We start from the raw sequence: 24,123 nt of genomic DNA, 5'->3' as shown, positions 1-24,123 counted from the left end.
GGTTAAGTCTCATTACCTAGCTAATGTGATAATTTCTTGACTGTATTACAGAGTTATGGTAAAAATACTCTGGAAAGGATTAGTGGTCTTAAATGAAATGCCTTTTTCTTTCCAAATGGCACTTAAAAATCCAGAAGCACGCCATGATTTTAATAAACTAAAGTAGTCCTATCATTTTTTTCTCTTTTTTTTAGAGTTTAACTTTTTGTGGAAAGCACAGGTCGTGGGGGATGATGTGTTTAAGAAATGGTGTTTTACAAGGAACATCCTGTCAGTTCTTTTGATAGGCATTCACTGAGCCAATTATGTGGAATGCTAGCACCTTCTGAATCAGGTGAAATGAGGAAGCTCTGAGTGAAATCTTAATAATGATAGGAAATACTGTTACTATATGCCAAAAGTTTCCATTTTTCCTGCCTCCCAGAAATTCTTTATACTTATTGCGCTTTAGCAGAGTTTATTTAAATCAGAATTTTTCAGCATAAATTGAAGGTTCTATGAAAAGTGTTGTTTCAAATTGACAGATGTTCTCATAAGCAGCTAATACTTTTTCCTCATTTATCATTAGATATCGTGATTATTAGCACCCGTCAATAGCTCAGCTGGTAGATATCGTGACTATTCAGTGATTTCATTTTTCTGAAAAGTTACCATTTTATGTTGAAAAGTATAAAACTGCCATTTACTCTGTTTTAGCCAAAATCTAATTAAGTAGATTTTCGGTTTTTAACTTTGAACTATGTAAATGTTCTAGAATAGACCTGAATGAGAACTTACAAATTTGTCTCATTGATCTCACATTTTTACAGGTAAGGAAATGGAGGCCGAGAGAGGTTAAGTTACTTGCCCAAGGTTACAGAGCTATTAAGTGGCAGACTTGGTGCATAAACACAAGTCTTCAGTTTCTTAGTGCTGAGGTCTTTACACTTTACTACTTGTCTTTGGTTATAGGACACGAATAGAAATGAGAAATCACTTTTTTTCACCATTAATTTTTTTTCTTTTTGAATGTAATTGCCAAACAAGAATGTGACTTACCAGAACTGTATGGTGATTCCTAGGTTGAAAAATGACATTTAAAATCCATAACCAAATGAATTTGTGTGGTTTTTCCCTGAGTATATACCTAAACTTTACCAGTTTAAGGTGAAACTACCATTTTACCTTATTTACCCTGTTACATAATTTTGCAGTTCATTTTTCTCAAATCAGTATTTCCCTAACTTACGAGAGACTCAAGCCATCTGTAGACTTGAAAATTTAATTATGCTACCACTCTTCTAAATAACTTATGTAAAGAATAAATATTGTTGATCCTGCTGTTTGTATTTATTCATTCTGAGAAGTGTCCATCATATTTTTTGTTTGTTTGTTTGTTTTCCACCTTTAATCCAGATTCTGTGCCCAAACAGTGGCTCCAAAATGACAGTAACTCATTCAGTCTTTTTTCATAAGAACAAGTTGGTTCTTCGTCTCATTCACATGCCATGCATATTTGCTCTTTTGTATGCCTATAATATATTAATAATTTTATATGATTCTCCCCAAATATGAATTATATTGCACTGCTACTTCATCTCTAGATAAGTTGTTAAAGCATTTGGTTGATCGTTCTACCCATATGAATTTAGCTAGCTTAACTTGTATGTAATTGAGATTTGACAATGTGCAATTTAGAGTTTAGAAACTTCTTTTGGATTCTCTCAGATTAGTAACATATTAGTTTCTTTCTTCCATTAAAAAACAGTTTTAAAGTCAGAAGGAGCAGAAGGGGTGGTTTACAGAAGACAAAGCAGATGGTGATTCTTAGGAGAGGAAGTAATGAATGACAGACGAGGAGCTGTGATTGAACTGAGGATGTACAGGAACTGAGAATGAAGGAACTGAGAATGAAGTTCTGCCATAATCCTAAAGTGAATGTATTGTGACATTGTTGATCCATTCTGCTTGCCTGCCGTAATAACATATGTTAATGACTTCCTGTCATTGCCATTCCGTGGTCTTACTTGATACGTTTTGCTAAAGCTTATCTTGTCTGCCTCTGTCTTTGTGGTTACAAAGTGTGGAATGTAGGGCAAGGTTACGAGTAGAGAGCTGTGGGTGTACAATTCCCAGTTTCCTTCAGTAGTTAGAGGGAAACCTATGGCAACCAAATCTTCTGTGTTCCAAATATATTTCTCATGGCTACTTCTGGTAATCTGCCCTATGGTAGAAGGGTGAGACAATCAACAAATACCTGGGAACCTTGCTTAGATTGGTCCCATGTATTTGGCATCCTGAGCGTGCATATGAGTGAATGTGGTTTTAGTCCATGCAGTTTTTTATTAGTATTCTTTATAATGATTAGTTATATACCAGCCTGAACCAGATTAATATTTTATAAAGCCATCATTAGCATCTTTACTGATGGTTTAGAACCAAAAGGTATATCAAAATTCTGTTGCTTGGACCATGGGACAAATGTAAACAAGGCTCATGGGTGTTTTTTTATTTCCTCACCATCCTAAGAGAGAGCATTTACCAGAAGTAGCCATAAAAAATACTTTTTTTTGGAACATGATAGATTTGGTTGCTGCACATTTTTCCATGACTATTGAAGGAAGATGGAAATTGCATACATACATCTCTACTGGTAACCTTGCTCTCCAGCTGGGAATTAAATGTACCAGTAACTTATTATTAGGAAGATGACTGTCTTAGGAGTATAAATGGCCCATATCTAAGCAGTGACATTTTTGGCATTTAGCAGACCCATGGACCTAAGAGATGATATCTTTAAAAAGATGGGTCGGAATCGGTATACCCTGTAAGATCCCTTTTGGCTTTCAAGTTCAGCAAGACAATTGAAATGTTGTGTTGGAATTTTGTGATTATACTATTTATTTTGAAAAAGGCTTTCCCTTGTGCTACTGATCTCGCCAAAGAGATATTAGCACTTTCTGGTGTTCTCCTCATTGGTTTCAAAACTTTATTATTTTTCTCTTCTCACTCCTTTAAAGTGCTGCCCCATATCCTGTCCTTTTTGTTTATGATGCTCTTCTGTTGCAGTCTGGGGTCCCCAGGATACAAACTCTGAGATGAAAATTAGTGTGCTGGAAGTTTCTTAGAAAGTGCTCTTTCGATCAACCCCTGTGGGAGGGAAGGGAGAAACCAGTAGTGGGCAGAAGAGAAGTTAGGCTACTGTACAGTCTTTTTTTTTTTAAGATTTTATTTATTTATTTGACAGAGAGAGAGAGCACGAGCGAGCACAAGCAGGGGGAGCGGCAGAGGGAGAGGGAGAAGCAGGCTCCCCGTTGAGCAGGGAGCCCGATGCAGGGCTCGATCCCAGGATCCCGGGATTATGACGTAAGCCGAAGGCAGAGACTTAACTGACTGAGCCAACCAGGCGCCCCTGTTGTGCAGTCTTAATGGAGATCTGACCCAGTGGGGAGTTCTGAATACCGATGGCTGTTCACCCTTGTCTCCAGTTGGGGAGAGAGGGCCAAGTCTTTATATTCCCCGTGTCAATCAGTCTTTAGGTGTGGGCTGCCCTGGGAAGGGAGCAAGAGCTTGTGTGAGGAGAATCTTCAGCCAAGGTCGTTCTCAAGAGAGCTGATAGCTGAGGGCTGTTTGCTGGCAGCAGTGCAGTAGGGGAATAAATCATTCAGTCCTGAAAGGGGATCTGGGTGGCACATCACAGTTTCCACTCCATCCTTTTTGCACGGGTGCTGGAGATGGTTCGCAATGGACTGGGGGATGGGTCAGAATTTCCAGCAATGAGGAGTTGCAAGGGCAGAGTGGTCAGAAATAGTAGAGAGGGAAAGTTGGTGTGGAATAGATTCTACCATACAACTGAGTTCCTGCATTGACTGTTGTTTTTCTAGGTATGTTTTTAAAATTCTGTGTATCTATACTAACGCTATTCTCTTTTTAAGTTATAGAAACTTGATGAGAACTCTGGGTGCTCTATGCAGAGAATGTGTGTATCTTGCATATAAATTCTGTATGGTTTTTGTAAAACCTTTTTTTCAGTTATTCTTTATAGGCTTTTTTTCTTCCTCCATTTCTTAATAATAATGCTTTGTTTTTCTGTCTTCACATTACAAAATTAGTTGAGTGCTAAATTTTCTGTTTGGTATACTCGTTAATGGCCCAATCACAGGAAATCATTTTTTACATATTTTGTAATTTCTAAATTACAGGCTCATCTTCAGTGGGGATTGTTTTTCAGTTTTGGTTTGGTTTGGTTTTTCTAGCTTTTAGAGATCCCATGTGGCCTTGTTTATGGAGTGTTACTCTAAAGTGGTTTCATGTTTGTTTCTTCCAGATACTCCAGGGATATCATAAGCACAGAACCCAGTTTTATCTTAATTTCTTAGCTTGAAGATTCTCATACAAATTCAGACTTCAAAATTGTTGTGACACAGGCATAGGGCTTTTAATTTCTGGTTGTAGCATTTCCTTTGCACTTTTATCCAGATTTCAGAGACAAGTTCCCTTGACGTTTATTAAGACAGTGGGTGGCTTTGTCCTGTTCTCCTCATCATTTTTTAATGTGATGGCAGCCTTTTGAAAATAGCTCTGGTTTTATGAAAGGACCTCCACACCAACTTATACCTTGTGTGCCTGAGATCTCTTCTTCTGCCCTTACATGACCACCGGAGTACAGTTGGGTAGGTTATATCCCGTGTTGAGGAAAAGCAGGGCCAGAAATCTAGCCTGACTCTTCTCCTGAGAGAATACTTTCTTCTGAGCTCCTTATCCTTACTTGAGGGGGCATCTCCTTACCAATTTCAGTTATACTTAAGTGCTAAAGAGACATCCGTGATCCTTCCTGGAGGCCTTAACTGGCAATATTTGCTTTTGTGCGTACCGCTTTGGCCATTGGTTCTAGCTTTGGTTTAGTACCAGGGGGTTTTCTTTTTTGTAAGTAAAGCTGTGTATTTATTTTAAAATTTTGTTATACTCTTTTTCATCTTTTCTAGGCATCTCTCATGGAAGGTCTTCTTCATTAGCTCATTTAACCATATCGCCGTACCTGGAATTCCTGCAAGTTACTTATTAACCTCTATCCCTCAGATTCCACCTCTTTACAATGGGAATAATAATAGTGTCTGTGTGTATAGTATTAGTTTAGAGCACATAGTAAGTTCTCAATGAGTGTTAGCCATTGTTATTTGCAACATTTAAAGTTTTATTTTATCACCTTAGGGAAGAGTTGGACATGTAGTAGTGGTTATGTTTACTTACTTAACAAGAAGAGGAAGTCTTAGTTAACGCCCTAGAGAAACCAAAGGAGAAACTTTGTTCACTACAGTACAATGCTGAAACTGAAGCTTAGAGTCCCACCCTTTCTGTTGATATGCCGAAGGTCACTTGGCACCAAGAGGGAACTGAGAGGAATGTCCTCTCGGTATTGCCTGGAAGATCGCTTAGAGGAGTCTTGCCTGGATTGTGTGGGTAGGTAAGTTTGAGTTTGTGAATATTTACTTTGCTAAGGAGGGCTCTCAGAGGCATAATTATTACAGAGGATATTTGTAGACCTTGAAACATGCAGTTATACTTTTAGTCCCAGGTAGCCTTTTGACAATATTTTAAATTCCCATTTGGTATTCCAAGTGGATTCTGAACTTGTTGAAATTGGTACCTCAGGTTCCTCAGAGTTCTGAGTCCTGCCTCTTGGGGATTTAAAGGATTTCCTTCTCTTAGGTCATGTGTTTAAGAGAATAATCCCCCCCCCCCCCCCCCCCCCCCCAGATTGTAGGTAAGAAGAAATCTGTTGACTAATAATAGTTGGGGAAGCACAGACATAATATATCAATGTTTCTTAAAGTTACTTTTAAATTATTCTGATATGCAAAATACTGTGATTATCCTATAAATATTAACTTCTTTGGATTGTTTATACGGTGTTAGTTGTACTATGAAAATTTGCTTATTAACCAAGTTCAGTTTTCTTAGGTTGTTATTGGCTTTGAGTCCACAGACTTAACACTGCCAGATTTCTGTGTAAACATTTTGCTTGGGACCTAAAATGTAGTGAATATGTGTATTTAAAGTTTTTTTTTTTCCTTCCCCTAAACCCATGTATATTAATGGAACTTGTAAACATTTAAATAGTCAATTAATGGAAATTTTTAAGGAACAGCTCTTTCAAAAAATTTAATTATGTTATATTGTTTTATATTATAAAATTTGAGCTTAGTGAGAAATATATATAATTCTTATATAGAGATCTATTTTTGTAGCTCTTACAGATTTGTTACATTTAATTTTATTCAGGAGGAGTCATTTCCTTGTTCTGTTACTAGTGATTAAGTGCAAGGTTAAGACTTACACTATTTAAAAACAAGAGTTAATATTGTATCACAATAAACTAGATGGAGAACTAGAGTAAATAACTGGTTGCATCTCTGTTTTGGTGCTGGGAAATGTAATGCAATCTTGAATTCAGATGCCATGGTTATGCCTATATTGCTCTTTTTTGAAGTACGTTCGTGGATATGTTGATTTTCCTCTAATGTGACTGTTATTATTAAGACTACACCATAAGGAACATTATCAATTTACACCAGAAACTTTAACTGCCCATACAAACATCATGTGCATAGATGTTTGGTAGTATACACAGGTGAGGTTCCTTGGAATGTTTATGGCTTGAGTTATTCTTAACCTTGTTGCAAAGCTTTGGTCAGCTTTGGAGGCCAAATTCTAAAGCAAGTGTCAGTGTTATGTTTAGTATAAATTTCATATATAGGGATGCCTCAGGGCTCAGTCGGTTAAGCGTCTGCCTTTGGCTCAGGTCATGATCTCGGGGTCCTGGGATTGAGACCTACATAGGGCTCCCTCCTCAGCAGGGAGCCTGCTTCTCCCTCACGCTTTCTCTCTCTCTCTCTCGCACACTCTCTCTCAAGTAAATAAATAAAACATTAAAAAAATTCATATATGCTCTGGGAATGATACGTAAAGTATTTTGTCTTTTGACCTGTTCTCACCTTAAGGAGGATATCCCTGCATCTACTGTACCTGGGGTGTTTTAAAAGTGGTTTCTGTTTTTCTACAGATAGGCTTGAAAACACTTTCTTCCGTTTAAGTAAATTATATATAAGAGGAAATGACTTTGGAGAGGATAAGATGTTTATACTCATTTTCTATATAATTCTGAAATAAATTGTGTAGAGAAGTTTCCTTTCCAGTTTATTTTTCAGAGAAATCATGTTTCTTTAATTCATCAAGGTACTGCCTTGGAGTTTGAAGCAGACAAAAATTAGCTCATTATATTTTAGATTTTTAAGTAATAGTTTACTTGAATTGTATAAAATTTTTGTGCAGGTGATATAACAAAGTAGATTTTCCTCTTTTTTTTCTTTTTCTTTCTTTTTTTTTGTAAAGTAGATTTTCATATAGTCTTTTGATCATTTACCCTGTAGGATAGTTCTAATTTAATTAAACAATTATTCTTTAAAAATTCTTTTTTATTTTAGGGATGCCTGTGTGGCTCAGTCAGTTAAGTGTCCGACTCCTGATTTTGGCTCAGGTCCAGATCTCAGGGTCCTGAGATTGAATACCTCCTTGGGCTCTGTGCTGAGCTTAGAGCCTCCTTAAGATTTTCTCTTTCCCTCTCCTTCTGTCCCTCCCCAAATCCCTGTCTCAACTCTCGATCTCTCCCTCTCTAAAAAACAAAAAACAAAAAAAAACCCAAACTTTTTTTTTTTAATTTTAGAGTTTAGGTTTGTATATGTATTTTTAATTTTTTCATGAAATATTTTGGATTTTTCAGCTATATGAAAATATATTTCTTATTTTAGTTAAAGTTTGTGGCATTTCTGTCTTATGTATAGAATATATTAACTAGATTCAGAAGAAAAAAAGAAAAAAGTAGATTCAGGAATATGATTAGAAGAAACTTGTGGTAGTTTTAATTCTTAATATATTTTCTAAAATTTTAAAGCAATATGTGAAATACTGTCTCTTTGTATTTAGCGAGGTAGAATCTGATCTGAAATGGAGTGTGTGTTTCTTAAGCTTACCTGAGACCTTATATGAACATTTATCCAAGAAGGCTCTGCTTTGGGGAACATTGGTATACAGTTTCTTGAGGATTAAAAATACATTGTGTCAGACGTTAGATGTAATTCAGAACTATATTATTTACCTTTCCTAATTATACAATCCTAATGATCAGATTTAAATATCTGATAATATTATTATTATTACTATTAGGTTGCCTTATATTCTTTTATTCCTTCATTGTTTCTAAAAATATACTTTCCTCTGATTTTGCAGGTAATTTCTTTTTATTCCACTATTTTATATAATTTGCCAGACCAAATGACACAGTTAGGATCCATTAAGTAGAGCTGTGAATATCAATCTTGGACACAAAGCTGGGGATTGTTGTTGGGGAAAGCCCTCCTGCCGCTCTAGCTTGGCATTCCAAAGACTCTGAATGAAGTCTCTTAACTTATTCAAAGCCTGGATTTATGAAGGCCAGTTGGGCTCCTCTTTGCCCATTCATAACTGATGTTGTCCTCTTCTGGTTAAAATTTGTCAGTGGCTTTCCCATCAGATAAAATTCAAAGTCTGTTATATAACTTATTATTTGTAGTCATGTATCTTAATTTATGCCCTAAGCTTCTTGATCTTGATGCTTTATATATATATCTCACATTTCCTGCCTTTTTCTTTACTCCTGCAGCAATTAGAAAGTCTTTCCCTATAATCAAAGTTCACCTCATCCTATAGGTCTACTAATCACCCCCATTAAATTTTTCCTGGTTCCTTCTAACAACATTGAAAGTTTTTTTCCTGCAATTTCATAAGGTGCTTCATATTATATCTTGTGTTACAGTTATTTTTACATATGTTATATTTTTTAAAGATTTTATTGAGACAGAGAGAGAGAGAAAGAGCATGAGGGGGAGGGAGAGAATCTCAAGCAGACTCCCTGCTGAGCGCGGAGCCTGATATGGGGCTTGATCTCCCAACCCTGAGATCACGACCTGAGCAGAAACCACGTATTGGACGCCTAACCAACTGCGCCACCCAAGGGCCCCAACACATGTCGTAATATTTTACAAGTCCTGTATAACACTGACTGATCCGCTGAGTTAAGTCTCTTACTCTCTTACTGGGATGGGTAGAGTTGATTTCATCACATTTCTCCTGTTTTTCCTTGTAGCCAGTAGATGCTCATAAATATGTGGTGACTGAATAAATGGAATGACATGATTGTGAGTTGCTGACTACCAGACATTTTACTGCTCTGTTGGAATGGACATGTGGGGACAGGGGATCAGTTAGGGAGCTACACAGTTAGGCATGGCTGTCTGAATCTGAGCTGTCCCCAGAAGGGAAAGCTGAAGAGACATCAAAGATGCAGTTAAGAAATGTTTTCGATCATGTTTAATGACTCAATATTGATAAAGAACAACTTTTTCTAGATAAAGACTTTGGGCTGATAGGATATTGAAGAGTAACACAGGCTCTGTAGATCGTGACTACGGTTCTGAGTCAGAGAACATTTGTCATGAATTTGTAGTTTGGGAATGAATACAGTCAGTTCTGCTGTAATGCTTGTTTTGAAAATGGGAACTTATTCCTACGTTATTGGTACTAGGGAACGATTTGAGGATAATGTAAATTTCACATTTGTTATATGTGATTTTATCTGAGAAGTAGGAGGTGAACACAGAAAGTGCCACCTGGTCGAACTGAGCCGCATAGGAATACACAAAGTGCATGTGCACAGACCTCAGACATCTTCCAGCTACCCCACTTCATTGCACGTTGTGAGCCACAAATGCCTATATCTTGTTTTATAATTTTCCCTCCACTTTCAGATAACCCTTTACCCACCCGTTCACAGTAACTCACAAGCTGTAACCCTTTGGACAGCCAGTTCCACAGGCAAACTTCAGGCCTTTTTCAAGGTCAGGTACCATGTTTACCGTAGTTTTTATTGGTTTTCTAACTATTGAACATATGTAAAACTGTGTTGTGATCTCTGTTAGGTTCTTTTCTTTTTTATGAAGTGTCACTGACAAGAGTTTTTGAGTGTTGTGCTTGTAACCCCATTTTCTCCATAAGCCCTGTGATTTTTAATGATGTGATTTTTGCATAGCATCATGATCTTTAGGAATATGTATGTTGTGTTAGAACTGGCTGTGCTAATTGTTAACAGACAGAGTGTGAACTGATGGTTCTCTCTTTCTCTTTGCTTCATTTCCGCTTTTCCTCTTCCCTCTTTTTTGATGGTGAAAGGCACTAAACAGTCCCTGTAAGGAGGAACACAGCACAACAGAGCAAAATGCCAAAGGACTTTAAAAAAAATAAGGGCATAAATTTACCAGGGGAAATAAATGGATAGCTTCGAAAGCAAGTAGAGACTAAGAAGTAAACATAAAAGGCCTGCGGGCTCTGGAGTGAAAATATATCTTACCTTTAAATAATAATAATTATGTTTAACATTTTTTGAGCCTTTACTGTGTGCTGGGCACTATGTGATAAGTGCTTGACATGGATTATGCCACGTAATCCTCATACAACCCTATAAAGTATGTCAATACTGTATTTTACAAATGAGGGAAATGAAACTTAGAAGGGTTAATTATCTTGCCCAAGGTAGATAACTCATAAATATAAATGGCAGAGCCAGTTCTAGAAGCAAGTCTGACTTCTGAGACTTCGATTTTAGTGGTCTGTCGGAGGACTTTATAGATGATAAATTAATAACTTCTGCATGTGTTATTTCCTCAACACTTAACTGTAGCTGACTGGCATCACAGGCTATTTCAACCCCTGTAATAAATGAAGACACAAAGGTACCCAGGCTAAGAAATGCACAGATTGTCAGAGGCAGAACAATAACAGAAATTAATTCTAATACCTAATTCATGGTTTTTTTCTGGGGCTAATACATAAAAAGGGAGAAAATTTTGACAATTAGCAATAAGGTGAGCTGAGCTGAGTAGGAGAAATGATTGTGTTGGAAACTGGAATAAAAGGGGGGTCAATTTATAACGTTATGTCAGAATTGAAAGGAGAGAGCCTAATGGAAAATGAACAATGGGGATCCTCTAACTCTGGGGTACAGAGACCTCTAACTCTGTGGTACAGGAAGCCCCATCAGGTTCTCATAAAGGAACTAAAACTAGCACCACTTTCTTTTTTTTTTTTTTTTTTTTTTTTTTTTTTTTAAACATCACAAATATGAGTTTTTATTTGTCACCATTAAATGTCTGACTTTTAAACAGATTCTTGGACTGGTGGCTCATATCCATCAGCTCGTTCAACTTTAGCACCGGTCTCATCCCCAGTAGCTTTTCCAGAACTACTACCTTCACCATGAAGCTCCATGAGCTTTCCCAATTCAAACTTGGGCTTCTTCAGCATTTTTACTTTTCTAACGAACACATCATGGAGTGGATAAATAGACTGACAAGCCTTTTCTATATCTTTTCCAATGCTGTCTGGAATCAATTTATTGACCACTTCTTTCAAGTCATTTGTTTGCACCTCTCGGGTCATGATTTCCATCATCTTTTTCCGAATTTGACGGACCTGTTGGTGCTGAGCATAAGAGGTCTTCCGAATCTGATTATTGCGTTTTTTAGTAAAACCAACACAAAATAGACGAAGCAAATAACCATCGGTAGTCTTGACATCAACATGAGCTTCAATCATGGTCTGCCATTTTTTGACCATGGAGCACATTTTGTCACGGGTAAGATCCATGCCATGGAAATTAGTCAGGCAGTTTTTAGCACCACTTTCAATACAGGGTTATAGTATGAGAAATCTGAGGTCATGAGCATAAATTGGTTATACTATAAATCCTGATTAGTAGTATGCTCAGAAAAAAAAAACAAAACACAAAACAGAGGAAAGAGAGAGGTGACACTAGAGGAAGCCTTCCAGAGGCTTTATTCTGCGGGGGGGGAGGGAGGAGGGGAGGCTTTATTTGTACTTCTTTTATTGCATGTCCTGAATCACTTTTTCTTTAGGTGGCCAGTCACCTCATAGGGTATTACATAAAAACAACTAAACAAGGGTTTAATTGATATTTGTTAAACAGAAACGTTGATAAATAGTAGAGTAGTTCTTCAGTTGAGTGTTGATTAAAAGCTAAATATTATACAGGTAATAGGATAAATAAGGGTGGAATTGATGAGTACTTGTATTTAGAGCAGGGGATTAGCAAACTCCAGCCAGTGGGCTGTTTTCTTTCTACAAGCCAAGAGTGATTTTTACATTTTTAGTAGGTTATTAAAAACAAAAACAAAAATAAAGAATATCAGCAGAGATATGTGGTGCCCACAAACCCCAAATATCTACCACTTGACCCTTTACAGAAAGTTTGTCAACACCTGACCTGAAATACTGTCCAAAAAGTTAGACTTGTTCTCTTAGGAAATCAGATTAGGTCATGGAAACTGGTATTATATTTCATAGAGGGCTACATTTTTGAACTTGTGCCTTTTTTTTCCTTCCACATGTGGAAAGGAATTGATATTTACTTTATATATATTGCTAGAGGCTTTGTATACTTTGTATTTATTTTTCTTACCCTTGAAAGATATTACAGGTACTTTAAAATGAGGAAATGAGGCTTAAGTAATCAAAAGTTTCACATTTAATAAATAGTGGATTCATATATATTTGTCTGGGTCTCCCAGATAAGAAAATGGTAAAAATTGAGTATATATATTCAGAATTCTGGGTTGAAATATCTAAAGAGATATCATATGTGGACATTTGTAGTAACATAAGCTAGTATCTAAAAATATAAACAAAACATTTAAATTTTACATACAAAAATTAGGATTGGTTGGAGAATTGTAATTTTATTATAAAATTTTCATATGAAGGAAGATCTTTGGATAAACTGTGGAGTTATAAAGTGTAAAGGAAAAATTCAAGACTCATATTAAAAACTCAAAATAATATTCACCTAGAAGAAAGAGGAGACTTAAAATGTTTTCAGTAGAAAGTACAAGATAGAAAAGTTTATTCTGCTTCAATAGAAAGTACACCAGGCAGCAGCTTATTTTTGAAAAGCCCATGTTAGACAAATATTGGCCCATATGTTAATTATAAAGTCTTACGAAGAAGATTTCAGGGTGCTGTGAAAACATGTAATGAGGGATCTAATAGTATAGATTGGAAGGTTAGGACAAGACTTCCCAAGAGGGGTCATTTAAGCTGAAATACAGGAGTTAGGCAAAGACAAAGAGGATAATTATTCCAGACAGATAATGATAGGCCTTGAGGATGGTAAGAGCTTGGCATATTCAAAGGAATATCAAAGAAGGTCATTGTATCCCCTAAGAACTCTGAGGACAAGAATTGTATCTGTTTTTTCATCCTTGTATATCCAGCTTCATACATATAGTGTTTGCTGGCACATAGAAAACCCTTAGCAAGATTTATTGAATGGACAAAGAATGAATGGACATTTCACTGGGAAATTCATGGTATAATTGTGAGTACAGGGATTGCCTGGATGAAGGCTACTACCCTCTCTCTGAAGCCTACCTAATTACATGAAACTACTCAGATTGTTGGTAATCCCAGATTATCCTAGGTCACTTGCAGCCCAGGTGTCCCAAACCTTGGTAACCACTGTCAAAGTATCTGAATGGAGCTTTGACATAGAGACAGTCTGCACAGAAAAAGCAGGAAAAAGGAATATAGACTGTTCAAGCTGGATCTGATCCTGAGAAGGAAAGTGAATTTGCATTATTACAATGTCAGAAATAAATCTGAGGTGGAATGAATATAGCCACTTTTCTAAAAATAGACCACCTGAAGGGAAGGGTATTTTGTACTAGAACATAGGATCCCTGGTTCGCTGGGTGGTCATTAGTGACCAAATAGCACATGAGCGTCAGGCTTAGAGGTTTAAATTAAGAAGTTAAGTACTCAAATACTTATTATTTGTGGAGCCTATTTCTTCAAAACCATATTTGGACTTTTAAATTTAGATAATTTCACTTATTGGTTTGAGTGCATTGAGGAATTTATAAAGTAGAAAGAATGAGGAGAGGATTGCATATTTCCCAAGTCTGTGAAATAAAGTTGTAGTAGCCATGGAAGGGCTATTTTTACAAAATATTGACCATACAATGAAAGTGAAATAGAGGCTTACAACAGTCAAGAAAGAGAGAGGATAACTTTAGGTAGGAAGGTAAATGAGAATTGGACAAAAAAGAAAGAAAACATTTCAGGGTTTTTCATGAATGATGGTCTTTGAGTTAAAAAAAAAAAAAAAGTAGCCTCTAAGTGGTAAAAACAACACATGTACAATGATGATACAAGAATTTAAGAATGACACTTGTATATGCTTTACTTAGGCTTACACTTCAGTGAACTTTAGTTTAATGGTATCACATTGTTGGGGGTTTCCTATGAAGTTTGAGGAATTCCTTACTGGGTGTCATAAGTCTATTTCCTTACCAAAAGAATAATACTGGCTAGCAGATGAGGTAAGTATTTACCAAGAGCTCTAAGTTTTGTTTCTATCAGTGAGAAAAAAAAAGACCTTCTCCTTAGCCCCTGCGGTATAATATATGGTTTTCAAAGGGTGTGTTGGGAGGGGGATTGGTGTACTGGCATGTGAAAAACTCTTAGGTGTTTATTTTATTTTGTTTATGTATTTATTTAAATATTTTATTTATTTATTTGAGAAAAAGAGAGAGAGTGCAAGCAGGGGGAGGGGCAGAGGAAAAGGGAGAAGCAGACTCCCCACTGAGACCATGACCTGAACTGAAGGCAGACGCTTAACCGACTGAGCCACCCTGGTGCCCCCTCTTAGGTGTTTATTTTAAATGGATTGTTTCTTGAGTATTGAAATTACTGAGTTAGATATTATCAGTGTCATTAGTCTCAATTCCAGGAACAGAGGATATTCTAACTATTACATTTACAATTGATTTACCGTAAGACATCAAGTTCATGATGACTTTCTTAACCAAAAGTACCAACATGTTCTTTAGGCCTTTTAAATGAATCGTAACAGTTTTTGCTAGCATCATTCTGTAATTCCTGTTGATGTTCAGTATGGAACTTAATTATGGACTAATTTTCAAAGCAAAATTAAATATTTTCGTCTCATCATTTTAAAAGCTGGAGCTTTGAAGCCATCTTATTGAATATATGTATATTCAGCATATCAGTTGACCTTTGAACAATGTGGGAGTTTGGGCACCGATCCCATTCACAGTGGAAAATCCACGTATAACTTTGCCCAAAAATTTAACTGCTAATAGCCTTTAGTTGATTAACACATATTTTGTACATTGTATATATTATATATTGTATTCTTACAATAAAGAAATCTACAGAAAAGAAAATGTTGTTAAGAAAAACATAAGGAAGGGCACCTGGGTGGCTCAGTTGGTTAAGCGACTGCCTTCGGCTCAGGTATGATCCCGGGTCCTGGGATCAAGTCCCTACATTGGGCTCCCCCTGCTCAGCGGGGAGCCTGCTTCTCCCTCTCCTTTTGCCTGCCACTCCCCCTGCTTGTGCTCTCTTTCTCTATCAAATAAATAAATAAAATCTTAAAAAAAAAAGAAAACATAAGGAAGAGAAAGTATACTTACAGTACTATACTGTATTTACTGAAAAAAATCCTCGTATATGTGGAGTGCAGTTCAAACCTGTTTTTTTCAAGGGTCAACTGTGTACATGTGTGTATGTACATATAAAATATATGTGTATGTATTTACCCCCTTAGGAATACTGATGTATTTTATTTTGTTCAATGCATGTTTTTCTCAAAGTTTCTATGCCCTTTAGATTGTTTAAAAGCTCAATTAAAAAGTGAAAAATGCAGAGAAATTTTAAAGATTTCTTTAACCCATTTCGTAAGTCAAACGATCCTTTTGTAAGGAGCATATCTATTCCAAATCATTTTAAATTTTAAAAGTAATCATATATATATATTATCTTATCCCCCCATATACTGTGAGATTGGTGTGTAGGGTGGAACATAGATATTCTATTTGGTGAGAAAATGAAGGATCAGTGAGAAATGGCATTTGCAAGAGAGACTGCTAAATAATGTTAGAGCTGAACTTAAAATCAAGAATTGGTAAAAACTTGATCAGGGCTCTTTTTTTTCTTCCCCCATAGTTTAATTTACTGTTTTTATAGATTAGGGATTTTGTGTCTTGATATTTATTAAAGTGGAGTATATGATCTAGTTTATTTCAAATTAAAAAATACATACACGCATTTGTAAATATGGATGTGTATACACACACACAAACAATACAATATAGTTTTACTTCCAGAAGTGTTTGAAGTTTAAAAGTGGTGCCTAGGGCTGAAAACACTTAATTCAAAAGAATAAGTTAATTTCCATTAGTAGAATTTCATTCACTGTGTCACTTGGGTAAATGATATACTTTAAAAAAGCAGGATGACTCTGTCTTGGCTCTAAAATCGCACTGGGCAGGCCGGCTTCCAGCAACACCTCTGCATCTTTAGCACCCCCCGAGTGGTGTGGACCCTGGGAGTAATCTGTTTCCACAGGCTGCTGCTTTAAGGCCTTCACCCTCTGGGATAAATTTGCCCTTCTTATACTGCTCCTTAATAATCTGAAGAGCAGAGTGGTGTGGCTTTTTTCAGAGTGCTTATTCTGCCTCATTAGCTAACTAGGACTTTCTTTTGCAAATGCTTAGAACTAGAAATATGCAGTCATTTAATATTTAAACTCGTTTCTATGAACCAGCTATAGATATGAGTGAACACTTATTAGCTGAATTGGCATATTAAAAGATGGTCTTTCTACTGAAAGCAAAATACTGGGAGAGTCAGATATTCGAACTGTTTCTAGTCTAGATTACTCAAGAGGAAACAAACAGCAAGATTCAGTTTAATTTTTGCAATAGGAAATGTTATGTGTATTTTTCTTCCGCAAGGGCTGTGTCCAGGACAGTATCATTTTGGTATTTTTATCGTTCTGTGAGAAATAAAAAACAAGTGAGATGGACGTAAATGTATCTGGACAGTGGAATGTTTCACAGCTTATCTAAGTAATTGTTCTTCTAGGTAAAAGACTTGGTATTATTTGAACACAAATCCTATCAACATAATAGTCCCATTAGGATTTATTAACTAATGTAAGAGGACATACGAAATTTTGGCACAGATTATGTAAATGAGATGTTTATACGGGTATGTATAGGTTTGCGTATATGTGTGTGTTGTGTGTGTGTGCTAGAATGCTTAGGAAGCATTCTAATGGGAGGCGCGTGGTCATGCACACAAACAGCAGAGAAAGAGTTTGGGCTCTTGAGTTCGTCTGCCGGGGTTTGAGGCTTTGCTATGTACTAGGTGTCATGAGGCAAAGTACTTCATTGTTCTATGTCTCAGTTTCCTCATGTGTAAAATTGAGATAATAATTGTACCTACCTCTTAGAGGGGTTGTGATTATTGAATTACTGCATGCTAAGAACCTATAACAGTGGTTGGCACATATAAGCATTTAATAAGTGTCATTTATTATTTTTGTAAATTATTATTAAATATTGGCCACAGAGTTGATTCAGAGAGGGGAAAAGAATTACCTTGAAAAAAAATGACTGTTTTGAAGCCAAAGACATTAGTTAATTTTGTGGATTAAAATCATAAAGTTGTTTCTTTATCATTAAGAGATTATGGTATAAAGAGGGATATGTGTATGTAGTCAGTGGTTTAGTCATTGTAATATACCTGGGATTATCCATTTTTGACTGTATTTAAAGTCTTCCCTTTTATGACCAGATAATATATGTTTATGGAATGGTCTACTTTGAAACTTGGTTGGCTTTGGAAAATACATGTCTTCTTGTCCATTTTGTGTTAGACTTCAATTTTGTCTAATCAGTGTTTGAATGAAATGGCACTTGTATAGACTTCCTTCCAAGAAACACATTGGGTGTTTCAGGAAGTGGTCTTGATGAGTCAGAGGATAATACTTTTTCCTCTGAGTCAGTTCTGAGTCTCCTTGATATAAATAGGCTGAAGTTCTGCTTTTTAGATCATGTGTTAAAAATCATTGATACATGACCACACCGACAATAGTACTTTTATTGGTATTTCCACCGAATTAACACCAAGAGTCTTATCTAACTGTGATTATAGAAATTCTGTTAAATAATGTTTTAAGAAAAATTTCAATTCAGTTTCTGTACTTTTTTTTTAAGATTTTATTTATTTATTTGACAGAGAGAGATACAACGAGAGAGGGAACACAAGCAGGGGGAGTGGGAGAGGGAGAAGCAGGCTTCCCGCAGAGCAGGGAGCCCGATGCTCAACTCAATCCCAGGACCCTGGGGTCATGACCTGAGCCGAAGGCAGACGCTTAACGACTGAGCCACCCAGGCGCCCCAGTTTCTGTACTTCTAAACTAGTTTTTATTTTGCATCAATTTTGCCTCAGACAGGACTCATTTGTATCAGGCAGTCATTTGTGTAAATTTTAGAGGAAATTTGTATTGGTAATGATGTCTCCTTTGATCACTAAAATGCTAGGACTCTTCTTTTGGCACATGTTTATAAAACTCCTATAGTATGACTTTAGTACAGCATTTCTCAGAAGATTGTTCTAGTTCGCCACACCCCAGAACTCTGTCAGAGATACAAAGTAATAAACCAGAGTTCTTTTTCATAACTACATTAAAAAATACTAACATGATAAATAGTTGCCAAAGGACTACATATTGTTAATGCTGAGTTGGTCAGGGAAGACTAAAATGGGGGTACGAAGAGGGGAATTGAGCAGTTGCTAGAAGGGGAGGTATGAAGTAGCAGGAAGAGTATTTAAGGTAAGAACAGAGGCCTGAAGGTGAGTCAGTGCACAGCATGCTCAGAAGAGAGTGTGATGTAGTGAAACTTTATAGGTGGGAGTGCTAGAGAGAATGTGGAGGACTGGAGAAAAGACTTAGGACAAAATTGTGGTAGGCCTGGAATGGTAAGCAAAGGAAATTTCTTTGTGTGTGTGTGTGTATGTAACTGGTAACATTCTTTGCTGAGTATCATGTATTTCCCTTGAGTTGTATTTGATGGATCGCAATTGGTTTTTACTTTAGTGAATCTCATTTTTAGAATCTGTATTCAAAGAAAACCTCTCCATTTCTATTTTTCTCCAATACACATTTCTTCAGGAAATTAAAGAACTGATGGGTGTAGGTATAGATAATAAATCTTAAGTGACCCACGTGTGCTTTTGCATGTAGTCTTCATAACAGTCTTATTTCACAGATGAGTAAACAAAGGCTCAGAGCCGATAATGTTTGTTCAAAGTCACAGAGACGTGGTAGAGTCAAGATTTACATTCAGGTCCATCTGTCTTCATAGCATGCTCTTTTCACTATCCCACAGCACCAGAGCACAAGCATGGCAGTACGTTTTGGTTGTTTCCAGTAGCTCTGAAATAGCACCCCAAAAGCATTTTTCTACTTGGTAGAAATACTATTATTGTTTTTTAGGAACTGGAAAGTGGTCTTTGGGTGCTGGGAAATTGCCTTATGGGCAAGCTTGCTCATGCCCTCTCCAGGAGCAGCAGTAGGGCTTTGTTTTCTAAGAGTCGATTATTGCCATTTGAGGCTTTGTGAGGTTTGCAAGGGCAGCCACATAAGTTTTAGGCACATTTGTGGGTAGCAGTGATCCATGCTGTGGATCACCTGTCCTTTGCCCACTTACATTAGTAGAGTATTAGTTGGTCATTTTTCACTTCTTCTTTCTTAAGCATTTGGGCCTAGATCAGGTGGATTCTTTGGTTTTCTGTCTTGGCATATACAGTTACTTCTGGAGTAGGGCCGCTTTGCCTCATCCTATTTCTTTCATGGCAGTGAAGCCGTTCCCTGAGACGACAATAGTGGTAGTTAAGATTAAATACTATTCTTGTAAACATATCATATCTCATAAAATTCAAACACTTGTTTCCTAGAAAAATTTCCTTTTTGGCATCCCAAAATAGAGCAGCTTCAGTTCCTGTGAGAGCAGGGACATTCGTCTTATTCTTCCTAGCTAACTCAAGTTGGAGGAGTGTGCTACTCTGGGCTCTTATGTGGTGTTCCCAGGGCTTCTCACCAGCTAAATTGTAAAAAGAAAAAAAAAAGAAAAGAAAAGAAAAAAAATTATATCACATGCTTTCTTTGTAGGCAGCGTAAGCAGGCTGTAGAGTTTGTGCGGGTAACGTAGAGCCAGTCCTCAAAGTTACTTATGTTAACTCCCCCCGACCTCTCCCCAACACCATGAGAAAATAGGTTACTTTCTCCTGTTTCTGTTTTGTAAGGTGATCTTTAGAGGTAAATTTAGTTGACAAGAAGCACACTGAGCCAGTGTGCTAGCCTCTGTGATTGATGTCACTGAACTAATGCACTGGACTTTGGAGCTTCAAAGAACCCCTGGAAATACTCTAATTTCCAGCTTACTCAGTACTATTGAGGACCCATGAGTTTAACATGTCCAAGGGCCCAGAGTTAGGAATAGTATTGACAAAGCAAGGAATAGTATTAACTTTGGTGTCCAGTGTTTTCTAATCTCACAACAAACCTGAATCAAGTTGACATCTAAGATGTTCCAGTGGCCAGTCTAGGAACAAAATTTCCTCACACTCACAGAAAGTGGTTGGATCCTGGGAGGACTGATGCTCACCATCAGACAAGGGAAGGAATTGGAAAGGTAAGAGGATATGGTTAGATGAGGATTTTTTTTTTTTTTTCATTCCATTTGGGGAAAATAAGGAAGGTGGTTGGCACTAAGAGAAGTCAAGATGGAGAGGCAGGAGGAGGGAATTGTCTATTTTACAGTGTGGATGGGGTGACTTAGAGGGATTTGGGTATAATGGTGGACCATGTTTGCTGTTTTCCTTGAGTGGCTCTTGTTAGAAGCTAGTGATGCTAAATATTTTCAGTTTTTAACTCTTCAACTAGCTAAAATAGTTCCTATCGGTTTTTCTTGCTTTTAGAGCATGGTTTCATTCTGTTTTTTCTTAATAAGATTTGAAATAAACATTTTAATTTGGCCAAGTAAAAAAATAATTGTGGGCATAATATTTTTCATTCATCTAATACATTTTTACCGAGAACTTACTATGTATTAGGAACTCTGCTTCACACTTTGTGTTCGGTAAAATTATTTAGCCCCTGCCTTCAAGAAACTTACAAACCTGTGTACAAACAAGAAAGTAGGAAGTTACTGTAGTATGCTAATGCATCTTAGTATAGACTCAAACAATGGGAACACATGAAAGAGGCATCTATCTACCCTACTTTACAGAAATTCGGGAGGGCCTCCGTAGATTGAGATCTGAAGTTTGAGTTTGAGCTGGCCAGGTGAAGGTGGCAGGGAGGTTTTTGGGTGAGAGAATATTCCAGATAGAAGATGTTACTTGATGGCAAGAATCTTCAAAATGATGTATAGTCTGCCTGTGCAAGTATAGGGAGGTGTTCAGGGTGGAGGAGTGGGTCTGGGACGGAACAGGGGAGGTGGCAGGAAGGCAGAAATGGTGAGAAAGGAAGCTTTAAAGGTATAAAAGGCCAGGTCAGAAAAGAGTACTATGCTAGTTAATTGAATTGGATGTTTTCTGAAGGGCACAATAATAAATTTAAGTTTTAGAAGGCAATAGTATTAGATTGATTCAGATTTTATCTACAGAAGCTTCTGAAATGATTCCAGATTAGATCATCAAAAGATCACTTAAGGGGTGCCTGGGTGACTCAGTCAGTTAAGTGTCCCACTCTTGATTTTGGCTCAGGTCATGATCGCAGGGTTGTGGGATTATGAGATCAAGTGGAGCCCAGCATTGGGCTCTGTGCTGAACTTGGAGCCTGCTTAAGATTCTCTCTCTCCCTCTCCCCTGCCCCTCACCCCACTAAAAAAAAAGATCACTTAAAATCCTGGTAATCCTCTCATTAATAGATTTTTACTGCTCACATGACACAAATATATGGAGTTTGAAAACTACTTTAAGAAATAGTACCAAATATTAAAAAAACATGTTTTATCAGAAACAGTCATGTGTCTCTCTTATAGTGTAATATATTGAAACTATTAAATGAGTTTGCTGAGTTTAAGCTATGCTGACAGCAGCTTGAGGAAAACTTAACTCCTTTCCTCATCAAATTCAGTAAAAATATGTAAGATAACGTTAGAAAAATCAGAACATGTTTTTAAGTTGATTTGTTGAAATTCCTGAGAAAATATATTTTCTGAAGAAGTTGGAGGAAAATCACTCACTGTGTATACTTCTGCTTAATAGGGATAAAATGGATTATTTCTACATTTTCATAGAGCCTTTTTAATTACCTTAATGCTTTATTTAAAATAATTCATGTTACCATGTTTGTAAAAACATGCTATCCTAAAGTTGAATATTAAAGTCAATTCTAGTTTTATTGATTGCCATTATACAATTGGAAATGTGTTCCCATAGAGAAATACTCTGTAACAGGCATAGATTTTGCTGATCAGAAGTCGAGGTGATGCCATGACCTTTTGGAATTTTGTAATCATTTGAAACTATAGGGTGCATTGTTTTTGTTCTGGTAAGACCTTTGCCTTTATCTTGATAATATTTTTAACATTCCTGATTATTTCCTGCCTTTACTTCATAAACATTCAGAAGCCATTCCTTTTCTTTCTTCAAGTAAAGCTACACTGTTCTTTTCTATACAAATGTATGTACTCTTATTATAATAAATTTATAGCAAAACAAAAAATCTGTTTTTAGTTCTATTTAGATGCTATGTGATCATGTGATTTTGGGCAAAAAACCAACTCTCTGAACATTGTTTTCTTTTGTATGGCAAAGTGGTTGGATTTTATTCCGTATCTACTACCTTTTAGCTCTTTGACGTTGGGAATTTGATTAAACTCAATCCCTAGCTTAACGCATCTGTAAAGTGAGGAGAGTAATGGTCTTTACCTCATGAGGTTGTTGTGACAATTAAATATATTGAAAGCGCTTGGAATTGTGCCTGGCACACACAGTGCTATCTAAACAGCACCTCCTCCTCCTCCTCCCATTGCTGTTAGCACTTACAGTGGTAGTTTAGTTCTCTTAGTGCATTGATTTTATAAAACAGTTGGTTTAAAATGGTAGACAGCAGTTATGCCAGCTAAATTACACCTAGTTTATTTAATAAAGAGCTGGAATTGATTGGGGGGGGCTATTTAGAAAGATTAAACTTGTTCTTCTTATGAACAACACATTACAACTAAATCAGGTCATGCTTCTCCCCCCGCCAGTCTTACTTATCTCAGTCTCTGGACTGGTTTTCTAGTGGCTTAGAGATGGGAAAGATGGAAAAGGAAAAAAATGCAAATGCAGCATTACTAGCCCTTGTGCTAATTCCTTCTTCATATTTCCTCTTCCTTTTAACTTGAAATAGCCTACTTACCCAAACAAATCTATCTTAACTTCCCAAACAAAAATCCACACAATATGATCCAGGAACGTGAAGGCATTTGGTGATTCTCCCTTCCTCTGCTGATTCCAAGCAACCTCTTTTTAACTTATTAATTTACTATATAGAGTTCTGTTTGCTCTGTTACATTTCTAGGTGCTCAAATCTAGGAATGTAATTTCTGGAAAAACTCTTTCTTTTTTCTTCTTCTTCTTCTTTTTTTTTTGGTTTATAAATTGACACTGGCCCAAAAAAGGACTTGTGACCATAAAAAGTTCTATTTCTTTCCAAGTGAATAGTACTTCACTTGTTTTACTCTCACTTCCTGATCCCTCAAATCCAGATTCTTAAACTTGGAGTATCTAAAGTTGGCATTTTATATATCTTACTGTTTTATTTTTTGTGATTCCTCTTCCCTACTCTCTTTCATTTTATTTTGTTTAAATTCAGGCTGTTAACAGGATAAAAAGAAATTATCCTTATTCAGAATTATTTTTACAGAGATTTCATTGCCCACAGAGCATTGTTTCTGTGATCAGTCTTAAGACATTGAAGGCACTTTCAAAAAATGCATCAACTCTTTGTTTCAGTGGTTCACTAATTATCCTGGATTTTAAATGAGGAAATAACATTTTCAGCATGAATCTCTTAATCCTATAGTTTTTAGAAGTTCATAGCTAGATGTGACCCAGTCTGACTTTATATCCTTATAAATACTATATTTTGTATTCTTTTTCTTCTAAGCC

The 24,123-nt window shown here is 36.6% G+C and overlaps 2 protein-coding genes across 8 annotated transcripts in view; one reads left to right on the top strand and one right to left on the bottom strand.

Annotated features, from left to right (window-relative positions):
- The window catches only part of EPS8 (epidermal growth factor receptor pathway substrate 8), a 199,053-nt gene that overhangs the window by 96,512 nt on the left and 78,418 nt on the right, over positions 1-24,123 (top strand). The window contains exon 1 of one of the 7 annotated variants that reach the window (XM_032391807.1): positions 3,364-5,439. The exons of 5 other annotated variants lie outside the window; for them this stretch is intronic. The gene's annotated coding sequence lies outside the window, so the exon portion shown is untranslated. Of the gene's footprint in view, positions 1-3,363; positions 5,444-24,123 lie in introns of those variants that run through there. One more of the 7 variants, XM_032391806.1, reaches the window with a different exon arrangement.
- Positions 11,153-11,756, bottom strand: LOC116624149 (40S ribosomal protein S3a-like). Its single transcript, XM_032391810.1, has one exon. The coding sequence runs from the start codon at positions 11,713-11,715 to the stop codon at positions 11,227-11,229; it is 489 nt and encodes a 162-aa protein (XP_032247701.1). The 5' UTR covers positions 11,716-11,756; the 3' UTR covers positions 11,153-11,226.

Source organism: Phoca vitulina, unplaced genomic scaffold (genome assembly GCF_004348235.1).
Source record: "Phoca vitulina isolate PV1807 unplaced genomic scaffold, GSC_HSeal_1.0 scaffold64, whole genome shotgun sequence".
Classification (NCBI taxonomy): domain Eukaryota; kingdom Metazoa; phylum Chordata; class Mammalia; order Carnivora; family Phocidae; genus Phoca; species Phoca vitulina.
The sequence above is the reverse complement of the archived record's forward strand: the minus strand, read 5'-3'. Positions and strand labels throughout refer to the sequence as shown.

Bases quoted from the DNA above. Each gene is read 5' to 3' on its own strand.
- LOC116624149 (XM_032391810.1), bottom strand. From the start codon at position 11,715: ATGGATCTTACCCGTGACAAAATGTGCTCCATGGTCAAAAAATGGCAG.